Below are 14,409 nucleotides of genomic sequence, written 5' to 3' on the forward strand. Positions count from 1 at the left end.
GTAATGCCTTCAATACCAGTGACCTCTGTAGCTCTGAGTCTGTTATGCTAAATTGTCTGCTTTGGAGAATGGTTGTGGCCTATTGTACAGTAGCACATTTTGAAAAATAAAATTCACTCCTTTAACTAAAATCAGCAAAACAGATTCCAGTTTGAGTTTTAATTTGAACAGTTTCCGTTTCCTTTACTGCTGTCTTTCATTGTATTGCTCTGCAGTCCAGCTTTCCTTCGAGCCTGCAGTGGGGAAAGGGGCCACACAGCTTGTTTTCACGGAGCACGTGAAGCAGGTGTCCTACAGGGATCTCTTGTAATAGACACCTAGGAAAATAACCCCGTGTAACTAGCTACACTGCTTCTTCTCTTTTATTCCTCAGAAAATGCTGGAATATATTACATTCACAGTCAAAGAATAGGCTTGTGTGGAATTAACGTTTTATAAGACTTCAGGAAGGTATGAATGAGTTTTATTCAACTTTCTTGTGTATTCTAGAATTTGATGCTTTATCAAGACTTGGAATCCCAGATGCTGTGAACTATATAAAGAAAAGATACAAGAATACACAACTCTTGTTTTTGAAGGCAGCTTGTGTTGGTCAAGGACTTGTGGACCAGGTGGAAGCATCGGTAGAGGAAGCCATCAGCTCGGGGACATGGGTTGATATTTCTGTATGTTTTACCTTTTTCTATTAAGTTTTTCTTAAGCCAATGATGAGTGATATTTTACTAAAATGTGCCCATTTTATAAATAGGTATGTAAAACTTTTAGAAGTAAATTCTAGCATTGTTACAACAGAAATGAAATTTTAATTATTTTAGGCTTAAAGTGATGTTTTAAGTATATATAATCAAATACAGAGTTTTATAAATCTCAAAAAACAAAGAAGAAAATAGTATAGCAAACATTTCAGTCCTGGAAGTGAAATTGATGAGATTTTTGCACATATGAATAAGTTTTCTTTCTAGTTGCTATGAAAAAGTACCCTGATAAAACCAACTTCAGTGTGAGCAGATTGTTTTAGCTCACAGTTCCAACTTACCAGTCTATCATCATGGGAAGTCAAGGGAGAAGGAATATGAAGCAGCTAGTCATAGCACATCCACAGTCAAGGGCAGAGAGCAAGCTAATGCATGCCTGCTTGCCAGTGCTTGATTTACTTTCTTCCTTTTTATCTAATCCAGGACCAAAACCCAGGGAATGTTTCCACTAACTTTTAGGCTGAGTCTATCCATACTAGTTAACACTAGCAAGGCAGTCCTCCACAGAAGGGCCCAGAGGCCAGCCTGAGCTAGATTGTCCCTCACTCAGACTCTTCCCAGGTGATTCTACGTTGTGTCAGTTAGCAGTTGACTATCATAATGCCTTTTCCAAGTGTGTACAACTGCCCTGGCCTCAGACATCCTGGTGCTTGTTCCTTCTCCGGTAATCTAATGTACTACCATGAACTGCTTTAGTGTTGTTCAGGTTCGGCCGCCCCTCATTATGCCACAGAAACACTTCAGAATGGGTAAAGGTAATCTGGAGGCCAGTCTGTTATTCCTAATGAGAACATAGGTGTTTTTATAAGGTAGGAAAGCTCCTGCTTGTGGGTACTGAATTCTTAAGGCTTCTTTATTCTAACAGCAGATCTCAGATAGTTTCTGTGTGGTAAGCACTGTTCTATAGGCCAGAAATAATGGTGAACAAACCTGTGTCTTCTCTTAAGATAGACAGTTCATAGGGAAAGATACATAAAATAGTAATCACATATAATAATTCAGGTGATAGAGCTGAAAAGAAACTTTGTACAGGTAAGATTGTCAGAACTTACTGGTGAATTGTTTGTAGGTTTAAGAGAGAAACATAGAGGGTTCTGTAGATTTTGGTGGTGATTTGCCCAACTTGATAGTCCTATAAAGCTTGCAGGTGGGGAAACTGGGTATAAAAAAATACTTTTTTATACGGTTTGGGAAGTTGGGATCATAACTGCTTCTGAAAGCCACTGACTGCCTTAAGTGGGGGCACTTGAGGGGAATCACATTTATAAATCTATCTACACACATGTGTGTTACACATATGAAACAGATAACTATGTCTCAATGCATTCTCTCGTTTTTATTTTGCTTGTAATTCCAGCCTCTGCTACCCAGTTCTTTGTCAGCTGAGGATGCTGCCATGCTGCTTCAGCAGGTGATGAGACCCTTCAGCAAGCAAGCCTCAGCACTCGTCTTCAGCGACACAGTTGTGGTCAGTGAGAAGTTCATAAGCGACTGCACAGAACTGTTCAGCCAGCGGATGCACCAGAAGGCGGAAAAGGTAGCCCAGGTTTCTCCACCTGCTAACCTTAGCAGCATACTTTCCATTCCGGGCCAGCTGACCTTTGGGGAAATGCTGTAGCAGTCTGACCGCAAAGGAGTATCACCTTGCACAACCCTTTCATGTGCTCTATGATTTATTAATCCTTTTCTTCTTCTTCATTAGAACCTGTTAAAAGTTAGTGAATTGATTTTACAAATTAAAATCTTATCAATAAAATTACATAGCTTTTGAGTTTATCTACTGTTAAATCTTAAAATTCATAAAAGTGAAAAAAATTATAAAAAGTTACTTATATTTAAGTCAAGCTTATTTTGTTGTCAGAGAGACATCAAAGAAAGAAAATCAGCATATTTTTAGTACAAAGCCTGTACAGCACCACAGATAATCACTGAATCTGGCAAATCCTCGTTGATTTTACCTGGTTAGAAGAGACAGGATGACTCACTGAGAAAAGAAATTTTGTTACTATTGAAGATTTTTTGTTTTCCAACATGAGGGCTCACTGCTGTAAGTCCGGCACTCAGGAACTCAGGCAAAGAATACTGAATAGTTTTAGTCTTTTGGCTCAAGGTCAGTCGTGAACTCCATAGTAAGAGCCTATCTTAACCAACCAAAAGCTGATCATTTTTGAAAAATATATTTGTGTGTACCTGTGTTTGGGTACCCTCAGAAGTCAGCAAAGGGTATTGAGTCCCCTGAAGTTTAAGTTACAGGTAGCGGTGAGCTGCCATGATGGTGCTGCAACCAAAGCTGAATCCTCCGCAGGGGTAGCTGGTGCTCATCACCACCGAGCCATCGCTACAGCGCCGGAACAATTTTTTTTTTAATTTTTAGTATTTGACTACTATCTGAAAGTATTTTGAAGCATAGTTCTTGCCAGACCTGTCTTCACAGCTATTTAGTTCCTGCTTGTAGTTTAAAACACCATCCATGTACAAAACCTATTCTCAGATAAGACAAGCCCTATGTCTTAATATACTGTTGCCGGATTCATGCAGACCTAGTAAATGTGTAAATCACTTGTGGTTAACTCTATTCTTTCCAACCTTAGTAGTGTGACAGTTACCATTAGTTGTCTGCAGTTGTCCGGTTAAGTACACAAGAATAGAAATATGTAATATCAGTAAACTTTAGGGTTATTGATTTATTCTGTACTTGGAAATATTGCTTATCTTCAAAGAAAAAATGATACTCTGGTAAGAATGTATGTAAATACAGGGCTGGAAGTGTGTGTGTGCGGAGGGGTATGTATGTGCATGTGTGCATGCACTTGTGTTAGCTATCACTTATTAAAAAAAAGTTCATCGTCTTTCTTTGAACTCTGTTTAACAAAAAAAAATGAGTTTAGAGAGAGGTTGTCTTATTACTGGAATCCTTATTATCCTAAGCATCTTCCCTAAGAAGCCAAAAAGAAAATCATAGTAATTTTACTGTGAAAACATTCTTTTGTCACTAGAGATTAAAGAACTATTTCTCATTTTTTTTAAAAAAAAAAAAAACCTAATTTCTTAAGTATGGCCAAACCAGTGACAGCTGGCGAAGACTGCATCTCCTTCTCTGCAGTCAGGTGCTCTGTGGTTGCCTCGCTGCTTTCGTTAGCCAGGGAAGAGAAGAGCAGCAAATGAGACCAAGGTACAAAGAGTCATCCTCAGAGCAGCGGTTATGAGTGTTATCATCTGTAGTAATGAAACCTAACAATGATAACTAGGATGTGTGAATAATAAATAAGCAACTTCTCTACTCTTTGAAATGTTGTATGTATAAATATATGTTACCTACTAAAAAGCATGTTTTATTTCAGGAAATGAAAAATAACCCTGTGCATTTAATCACTGAAGAAGATCTGAAGCAAGTTTCCATCTTAGAAAGTGTTAATACAAATAAAAAGGATAAAAAAGATGAGCGCAGGAAGAAAGCAACAGGTAATAAATCAGTAATGCTTGAGACTCAAAGACGAGCTGTCTGTACGTACATGTTAACAGTGCATTTCCAGACTTCCGTATCAGATCGCCCTCTTCTGAAAATAATTAAGAAAAGAGCAGTGCTGGGGCTGTCTCAGTACCTGCCTAAAGAACCACAGGCATGGTGTGCTACAGAGACAGCATGGTGCTGGCACAGGTACAGACTCACAGGTTTGTGGCTGGAATAGGAATCAGCCCAAGGAGCTTCAGCTACTGAGTTTCTGACAAAGGGGCTGAAAACTTACATTGGAAAAATGAGGCCCCTTTAGCAAGTGTTGCTGGGAAAGTTGCATTTTTATTTTTTTGCATGAACTTTGTACTAAAGCCATTTGAAAGACTTTATATTTCATTGATTCTTTTTTATTTATTTTAACTGCTAATCTGAACCAAATCTTCTACTAAATTAATATTTAAGTTTTTTTAAAATTTTTAATTGTATGTGTATAGATGTTTTGCCTGCATGTATGTTTATGCACCACATGTGTGCCTGGTGACTTAGGAGACCAGAGGAGGGCATCAAGACCCTCAGGAACTGGAGTTACAGAGAATTGTGAAGCTGCCATATGGACCTTGGGAACCAAACATGAATTCTCTGTAAGAGCAGACAGTGCTCTTAACTAGTGAACCATTTCTTCAGCTCCTAGTAAATTAAACTTTAATGTTGAAAATAGAAATGATGCAATGTATTCTGACTCTCTCTATATTCATGAAAAGATATAAAGCCTTTTTTGTGGCTCTCCATCCCTCCTGTTTTCCCATCTGTATTCTCTTATTTGCCGAGTTCATATTCACTTCAAGGCCTCAGCAATAACTATGCTGCTTAACTTTATTGCTTCTTCGAAACTGAAAGTGACTGGATTTGCCTTTCATTTAGAGTTGAATTCCAAGTTTCAACTCCTTGGGTGACTTTCTAACCCCTCACAATAGTGGCCATACTTGTATTATTTCTCTAGTTTGGGGTGACTCCTCCTCAGCTGACTGTGGCGCTGTAGTGTACTATATTGTTTTGAAACCATTCCCATGGTCGTATCCCTAGTCCCTAAAACACCACTTGGCATGGCCTCAGATTTCCTAAGCCAGCAAATCTCCCTGTTAAACATTAAATTTGCATTTACACTCAGTGGTAAGTGTTCTGGGGAGCACTTTCATTTAGTTGAAAAGCACATGCACTTTCCCTGCTCTCACTAGTAGAAACAAGTTATTCTGATATTTGACTTGTTTCCTTAATAAACACAAACATACTTACCATGTATGCTTAGAACATAATTTTGCTGTGAAAATCCATTTCTATTTCATTAGTTAAAACTCTTCCTCTTGCAAAACCTTTTTCTGCAAGACTCTGGAAATATTTTGGATATTCTCTCCATCCTTCCAGAAAGGCACAGTAAGTCCCTCGAGTGAATCCCAATACTAGATACACTCATGTTATCGCTCTGCTTAGAGTGGTATTTAGAAACACACAAGTGTGAGTAAGTGACCAATCTTTCTCTCACACTACTTTGTTCTCATGACTGCAGTTATGTGGCAGTTATTAATTAGATAATTAATTATGGTGTACTGAATCCTGTCCAACTCAAATGTCCGCCCATAAGAAACTCAATTCCAAATATTAAAGATACATTTCCCTTTAAGCATGTGATTTTATTTTTTGTCATTGTAAAACCGAGGAAAATAAATTTTAAGTTATAATGAAATCTGAGAGAATTTGCTCAGATGTTAGACAAGTATGTTAATAGATATCACTTTATTTTACTCAATAAATAACGTTTATGCTGAAAACTGTTTACTACGTATAGCCCACTGTAAGGTGAGTATTCTGTTTTATAGATGAGATCCTAAATGTGGATGTCTAATGGCAGATAACTACCTCAGTGATGTGTCTTTGTTCTCTTACACAGTACTTAAGTATCTCTCATAATTTGTGTTTATTACCTCTTAAGTAAGTAAATTACTTGATTGAAAATAACTAATTGCTGGACAGTGGTGCATGCCTTTAGTCCCAGCACTCAGGAGGCAAAGACAGGAGAATCTCTGTGAGTTCGAGGCCAGCCCGGTCTACAGGACGAGTTCCAGAGTAGCTAGGGCTGTTACACAGAGAAACCCTATCTTGAAATGAGAGAGAGAGAGAGAGAGAGAGAGAGAGAGAGAGAGAATAACTGATAATTGATTAGTTAATAAACCAATTGATAGTGGCATTTTTCTGTTACTGGTTTAATACGCACAGATATTTATCCAGTATCTGTTATTTTTCAGCCATTATATCTCAAGTATTCTTAATCTAGGTGAGTGCTGTGTGCATCAGACTCGTTCAAGCATGGGGAGTAATCAGTCGTTTAGCCAGAGGGTAAAATAGCGCTGTGATCAGAGATGAGTAAATGGTTGTTTCTCTGAGGGGACAAGAAAAGGTGAAGTGGCTGGAGAGACGGCTCAGTGGTGAAGAGCACTGACTGCTCGTGGACTCAAATTGCAGCACCCACATGGTGGCTGACAGCCTCCCGTAACTCCGCTTTCGGAGGCTCCATGGGCACTGCATGCATGTGATACACAAACACGTGTAGAAAAAACACTCATACTCATAAAGTAATTTTTCAAAAAAGACAAGAAAGGTCAAGGAATGAATTTGGCTACAAAGATATTAGCAAGCTACAGAAAAGAGACAGCAATGAGTAGATTACGATCCAAACAACCTCAGGAGTTTGTTTAAGTTCAAGAGATTTCTATTTTTAGTGATAGAACTTATTGATGTTATTATCCTTATCACCTTAGTATGAAAACTGACCTCTAGAGGATCTCCAATTTTTCTTTAGCTTGCTTTTCATTTTTCTGTCATTTGTTTAATACAGCAAAATATTATCGTCATTTTCTAAAACTTGTTAATTAAATAATACTAATGTGTTTCTACCAGAGGGCTCTGGAAGTGTGAGAGGAGGAGGAGGGGGCAACGCCAGAGAATACAAAATTAAAAAAGTTAAGAAGAAAGGAAGAAAAGATGATGACAGTGATGATGAGTCTCAGCCATCTCATGCTGGTATGTAGCTTTTCTTTCACTATTTGTTTGTGTGGATATGTTTTTAACATTTTTCTTAAGATGCATATAATTAGGTACATGTGTTCATATGGAAAGTATTTGTTTTGCATTTTCAGTGGTTACAAATTTCACAGCTTAATAATATAAAGTGTAAACTTAATCTCTTAGTTTTCATGCCAGAAATCACTAAACAGAAGGTGTCTTCTCTGGTCTTTGACAGTTAAGTCACTCCTTTTAAGGCTTGTCACTATATGGTCATTCTTCATGCGAAAACAGCACAGCTTAGAGTTAGGTGTCCTGCCACTCAGCTCCTAGTGATAAACTCACGACAGTTTATAAAAATGCACAGTTAGACGATAAAAGAATCGAAATGTAGTAACACTGGAAACAGTATTACTTTCAAGCCATGCATGGGGGCACACAGTTATAACCCCAGCACTTAAAGAGATAGAGGCAGAGTCAGACATGGTGGTACACACCTTTAATCCCACCCAGCACTCTGAAGGGAGAGGCACGTGGATCTCTGTGAGTTCAGACCAACCTAATCTACAAAATGAGTTCCAGAAGAGCCAAGGCTGTTACACAGAGAAACCCTGTATTGAAAAATCACTCAAAAAAAAAAAAGGTAGAGGCAGAAGAACCAGGACTTGAAGGCTAGCCTTGAGTTTTACTCATATTGGGCTATATGAGACCTTGTCTCCAAACTAAATCAAAATTGGAGTCAATGTTAACACTGGAGTGGTGTCTAGAAATGCTGCCTTTGCCGTTTTGAGATTAGCTGCAAATGGAGGTACATAGTATTGACTCACTTATTGGTATAATTATAACAAAATTATAATTTGGAAAAATTTTTAGAAGATGAAGAATAGGCAAAAGGGGAAGGGAGAAAAACACAAGAAAACAAAAAGTCTGACCACCAGAGCCAGCAGAGTGTTGATCCACATAAGGTGAGAAAGAATCCAGTTCCACACAACTCAGTAGCCAGTGTTGGTTCAAACTTCTAGTCTGACCCTAGGCGGTTTGTTTTAGGCATAAAAAGTACAGTACAATTTGGGAAAAGGTTTACTAGTGTAGCCCAGTCTCTGTGAATTTCATTGAAACTTCTCTAGCACAGGTTACTTCTCCATGAAGGTGGGTTCTAGAGCTAAGTTCCATGTGGTACCTTAAAGAACCTGTGAGAGAATACAGGTCACCTGGCCTATTAGCCACCTCCAGTCCTGCTTGTGAGAGTTTGGCATAAGCTAGCCCTACAGATAGGACAAGGATCCCCTAGGCTATTAGCCACCTCCATTTCCCACCTTCCAGGCCAAAAATAAGTTCCATGTCTACAAATGGAGGCTACTCATTCATTTCCAACTGCTCAGATCCGAATAATCACACAGAAACTATGTTAATTATAACACTGTTCAGCCATTAGCTCAGGCGTTTTTCTAGCCAGCTCTTATATCTTAAATTAACCCATTTCTATAATTCTGTATATCGCCACAAGGCTGTTGCTTACTGGGTAAGGTTCCTGTATCTGTTTCCTTCAGCAGCTACATGGCATCTCTTTAACTCCACCTACTTTCTCTCTATACCTCTGTTCAGATTTCCTGCCTGGCTTTACTCTGCTAAGCCATTGGCCAAGACAGCTTTATTCATTAACCAGTGGTAATAAAATATATTCATAACATACAGAGGGAAATCCCACATCACACGTCTTCTTTTGAAAAGACAACTGCATGGTTTATATTCCTGGGTTCCCTAATTGTATCTGATAGCCAAGGACATTTGTGTACCCAATGCTTTTTTACCTTGAAAGAACACTTGGAAATAATTGAAGACATTGAAAGGGGAAGAATAGATATTGGAAACTGATGCAGAGAATCACAAAGTTGTTTGAAATTGTACAGTACATGGCTGGCTTGTTACTTACATCTGAGAGGGAATTAGTTAACTGCCTCTTGCATCTTTTATTTTTTAGACTTCTTAATGTTTGCCGAGGTTAACTCTGCAAGAGACATCATATTTTGCTCTTCTAAGTACAATTATATTTTCCCATTCTAAACGAAGGATCATGTAATATAACCTCCTCATCCCCAGCAACAATTTTAAAAAATAAGTAAACCTCCAATGAATATAATATGCTACTATATGCAACATCGTAATTACTTAGGCTTACCTTTAAAGTATCTAAGAAAGGATGAAATAACTAACATTGTTATTGTACATAAAATAATGTTAATTAAAGCAGAGTGTCCAATAGAAACTGTTTACTCTGTCTACTCTTATTCTAAATAGCATCAATAGGGCTTTGTGTGTTTTAATTTTCATTTTATGTGCTTATTAATGAATTCCCAAGATACAGTGGGAACAATAATAAAGAGGAAATTTTAAAGTTATTCTCTAATACCTGTGATCGTAGAGAAATGAGGCATGTGACATTCTTTTGGATATAGATTATGGAGGCACTATAAGAGTAGTAAAACCATTCTACCTTAAAAGTAATTTCAGTGCTTTGAAACAGGGTTGTGTTATAATCTCTGAAATGGAGGGTGAAATTAGGTTCTCAACTAGAACATAGAATCAAGTCAGTATGAAAGATTACTGGAAGAAATGTAATTTAACCACCTATAAAAGGCTTATGGGAAACAAACAGGAAAAGACTATTTAGTGTGAACATCAGGGTTGCAGAACAGATCTTAGAAGTGTCTAGAACACCTTGAAGCTATGAATTCATCTATTTAGATTCTCATTAAGACTGAAAATTGATTTCTGAGCCATTATCTTTTATTGCTGAGGTTTCACTTGTTGAATCAATAATTTGATTTAGCTGGAAATAATCATTTGTATAAAAGGTATAGCTTTATTATTTATAATGAAAATATTTTTCACTTTCTTTGCTACCAATACTTTTTCAAGTAAGTGGTTAGCTGTGACATTTCCACAATTAACATTTCCATGCACTAGCTGCATACTAATCTTTATTTTTATTATTCACCAGTATAGAATTGTGTTTGGGAAAGCAATAATAAATTATAAGGTTTTTATTTATTTGTATCTTTCCAGAAAGCTAAATGTTAACATAGTCTTATCACTTTCTGAAGTTCTCATGTAAATTCCAAGCTGACTTGGCTTGAGTAAGTACTCAGTTTTGTGAAGAAGGAAAATCTGCTCTGTGTCTGTTGTTGATAGAAGAGAAATCACTCTTTTCTGAAAGACCTGATACCTGACTATTTCCATTTCCCACGATAGCTGAGAGAAGATAGGCCCCTAGGCCTGTGACATCTTACAGAGGACAGTCATTTTTAAAGGAAGTTAAAAAGAGTGAAATTCTACTATACAGACTTTTAAAATTTAATTTTATTAGATAATTATTTTTGAAAGTAGCAGTTTTATTGACATATAAAATGTGTTGCTGTCTGGGGAGGTGTGTAATCCTTTCTGGCTTCTGCTCTTGATCGTGTGTTTTGTTTTCTCATTGCTGATACACACTACAGGAAAGAAGAAGCCAGACATCATGTTCATGTTCCAGGATGAAATTGAAGATTACTTAAAGAAACATGTGCAAGATGCCCCTGAGGAGTTTATTTCCGAACTTGCAGAATACCTAATAAAGCAAGTATAAATTATATCTCTTACTGGTAGTCTTACCATTTTTGACAGAATGTAATTTTCACTAAGATCTCAAAAAGCATATTTTAGCACCCGCCCCCCACCAAGACAGGGTTTCTGGTTATCCTGGACTCACTCTATAGACCAATCTGGCCTCTAACTTACAGAAAATTGTCTGCCTCTGCCTCTAGAGTGCTGGGATTAAAGGTATGCACCATCAACACTTTGCTAGGCCTTTTTTCCCCCACCAAACCATTTGTTTAATTTAATCAATGGAATTCCAAATTCATTTTCCTTCAGAAGCAATTAAGATTTAGTAAATGCTTTGGACAGTATGGACAATAGAAGCTGAGAACCCTTGAAGTGTTCATTGAAGTTGCAGTCTTAGGTCTTGATTGGAGCTAATCACTAACTGGTTCCTTACATAGCATAAAAAGTAGCATCTAAAAGGAGAAAGGGATCATTTTCTATTTTGATTTGACAGTGTTTACTTTTAGTCTCTGGAAATGGAAAAATGGACCTCAAAAACAATATGTTCAGAAATGTCTATCATGTAATTGAAACAAGCTAATTTTACATGCAGAAATGAAAGAAATTTACATAGCATAACCACTGTACCCAGCCCTGGTCATCCTTCAGGTTAAACCCAGCACATAGTCTCATAGAGATTATCCAAGACTTCGGGGAATCTAACTTTTTTATTTTGAAGTAGAGCTTTTGTAGTGAGATGAGATTTTTTTAAATAGATGTAAATTTTATGCATAAATATGTTGCAGGGCTGTAGTCTATAAAAAACAGAAAATAGATAACTGCCTGCTGTGCACTGTTTTTTGAAGTAATCTGTGATAGTGCATGTAGGTGTGTTTTAATCCATCATCTTAAATAGTACTTTGGACCCTGAGAGCTTCTCTGCTGTGCTTCCTGACAATGAAAAGCAAACTTATCTTCTGCTAGTTCACAAATTAACTTTAAAGGCCTGTTTCAATTTATAGAGTTTTACTATCATTCTCGTCATCTTTCCTGCAATTACTTTGAATACTTCAAAATTATGAAAAAAATTTAAAAATTCATTTAAGTTATTATTCCTGGCCCTGTAAAACAAACTCTTTATTGAACCTTGCTTCAGATTAATTTTATTTATTAGAAAGATGGGAGATTTCTAATGTTATTTTATTATAAACAAAATTTCTTATTTACATATATGCAGTACATTTTAATTGACTATATTTATCTTGTCACAGACCTCTTAATAAAATGTATCTTGAAGTGGTACGGTCAGTGTTCATGTCTTCAACTTCTGCTTCTGGAACTGGCAGAAAACGTACAATCAAGGACTTACAAGAAGAGGTCTCAAACCTGTACAACAATATTAGATTATTTGAAAAGGGGATGAAGTATTTTGCAGGTATACTTAACAGTGTCTTTTTTAATGGATTCTTGTAATTCTGCAAAGAAGTTAGTCTTCATAAAGTGTTCTTACTTTCCAGATGACACACAGACTGCTCTTACCAAGCACCTGCTGAAGACAGTGTGTACCGATATCACTAACCTCATGTTCAACTTCCTAGCCTCAGATTTAATGATGGCGGTAGAGGACCCTGCAGCTATTACAAGTGATGTATGTTAGTTATTTGCTTGCTGCATGATGTAATTTTTATTTTTTCTCATTTGAAATAGTTCAAAGGGAAAATAAGAGTTTTTATATGGCAAAAATACTAAAGAATTTAAGCATAGTACAATGCTTATATAATTCTATAAGGATTGATAATATGGCCAAAGTACTTATAGTATAGTAAAGAAGTTTAATTACTTATAACAAATAGAACCTTTTTTAATTGTTTCTATCAGTCTTCCCTTTTTCCTGTTGATTTATAACTCCCTTTAATAGTTAGGCACAGTTCCTTTCGTTCACAGTCATTTTCTTTTGATGGGAATATACCACTTAAATACTGAGACGAGCTCCAGTCCAACCCCCTCACTCTGCCCTTGCCATGTGAAGTAGAGCTGTGCTCAGTTACCTACAGGTTAAAGGGTTTGGTCTATTCCTGCTGTGATGATAACCATTCCTCTACCTTATTCTCTTTCTTCGTTTCTTCTGGGACTATCTTGTGGTTGGAGATTCAGAGAAAAGGAGTGAGAAGGTCGTCATTTGGCTCACTGCATTTATTACTGGCTTTGAAAGTGCTAAAGCCACACGCATCAAGTGCTGTGGCCCCCGCTACTGTGGTTTATTGCCACAGAGGTAGCATGATTTTTCTTGGTGTGTTTTAATTTTAGGTTACTCGGTTACATAATAAAGGCCCCTCCCACCCCAGACAGAAGTGCAGTTATTTATCTCAACTACTACCTGGAGGATCCTGAACTCCCTCTCTTTCACTTTGAACAGCAATGCCCAATGCTCTGACTTGTTTCATGTCTCCTGTCTCTCTACCTACTTCCACTGTAAAAAATCCAGCACACGCAGTCTATTTCTGTAGCCTTGTACAGATTGATAAGAGACAGAGCAAGGAGGCTCCCAGACACAGCACACCCGCCAGCCTTTCCAACAAGCTTTTCAGCAGCCCTTCCTGAAATGTTGTAGAAGAATGATCCGTCTAGACCACAGGACAAAATTTACTGTCTCCATCTGTGAAAGATGAAGACAGATTCCTTACACCACTTACCACGCAAGCGTCTAGCCACAGAAAAGATCCCCTGCTCTTCCTACAGGCTTCCCTTTCTGTGTGGGTGCCATGCGGCTGTGTGACACCGCTCAGGTGGTACTGAGAGGAAACACTACAGTCTGTTCACCCAAAGCCTCTGTTCCCACATGGCCGTCACTCTGTAGTCATCTAATCTCACTGGGGGCTGTAAAGATGAAGGCTGCATAGAAGTCTTTGGCTAATGTTTGGCTAGCTCTGTGATTCTGTAATATTTTAACATTTTAACTCCTGGTTTGAGACCTAACAGAACACAAGATATATTGCATTTAGTAGTGTATTATAGCACTGAATATGTGGTGGAATTTTATTCTCTGTTTGATCTTATATCCAGCATTTATCAAAAGCATAACCCAAATAATGTTTTCCCTTACAGATAAGGAAGAAAATTTTAAGTAAATTGACAGAAGAAACCAAAGTAGCTCTCACCAAACTCCACAACTCTCTGAATGACAAAGTAAGTCAGTGCTAACCAGTGACTGCGGTGAGAACTCATGTATAAAGCACCCTGTGTCCGTTCCAATCAACCCTTGTAGCCTGAGTCTAAAAGTAGTGCTCCGTGTGCAGGCCCCTTGGGGAGCTGAAGGGCAGAGAAAGATGGGAGCACTTCACCGTTCAGTCCTAAGTCACGATTTCTGTTTACCAAATGCCCTGGTGAAAACTTTTGTATGGGGTGTGAAATTGCAAACCAGTATTAAATGTCTTGAAAAGTAAATTATGTAATTAAATGTCTTCAGAGCATAGAAGATTTCCTTTCTTGTCTGGATTCTGCAACAGAAGCTTGTGACATTATGGTGAAAAAGGGAGACAAAAAAAGGGAAAGGTAATGTTG

General features: G+C 37.6%; 1 protein-coding gene across 2 annotated transcripts in view; it reads left to right on the forward strand.

Annotated features, from left to right (window-relative positions):
- The window catches only part of Ufl1 (UFM1 specific ligase 1), a 28,815-nt gene that overhangs the window by 12,618 nt on the left and 1,788 nt on the right, over nt 1-14,409 (forward strand). For both annotated transcript variants that reach the window (XM_048419995.3, XM_085677280.2), the window contains exons 9-17: nt 490-665; nt 2,113-2,292; nt 4,097-4,217; nt 7,162-7,284; nt 10,764-10,881; nt 12,120-12,283; nt 12,366-12,496; nt 13,954-14,034; nt 14,315-14,400. In XM_048419995.3, coding sequence (XP_048275952.2) covers nt 490-665; nt 2,113-2,292; nt 4,097-4,217; nt 7,162-7,284; nt 10,764-10,881; nt 12,120-12,283; nt 12,366-12,496; nt 13,954-14,034; nt 14,315-14,400 — 1,180 coding nt within the window. The remainder of the gene's footprint in view (nt 1-489; nt 666-2,112; nt 2,293-4,096; nt 4,218-7,161; nt 7,285-10,763; nt 10,882-12,119; nt 12,284-12,365; nt 12,497-13,953; nt 14,035-14,314; nt 14,401-14,409) is intronic.

This window comes from Myodes glareolus, chromosome 16, assembly GCF_982192425.1.
Source record: "Myodes glareolus chromosome 16, mMyoGla1.1, whole genome shotgun sequence".
In the NCBI taxonomy this organism is placed as follows: domain Eukaryota; kingdom Metazoa; phylum Chordata; class Mammalia; order Rodentia; family Cricetidae; genus Myodes; species Myodes glareolus.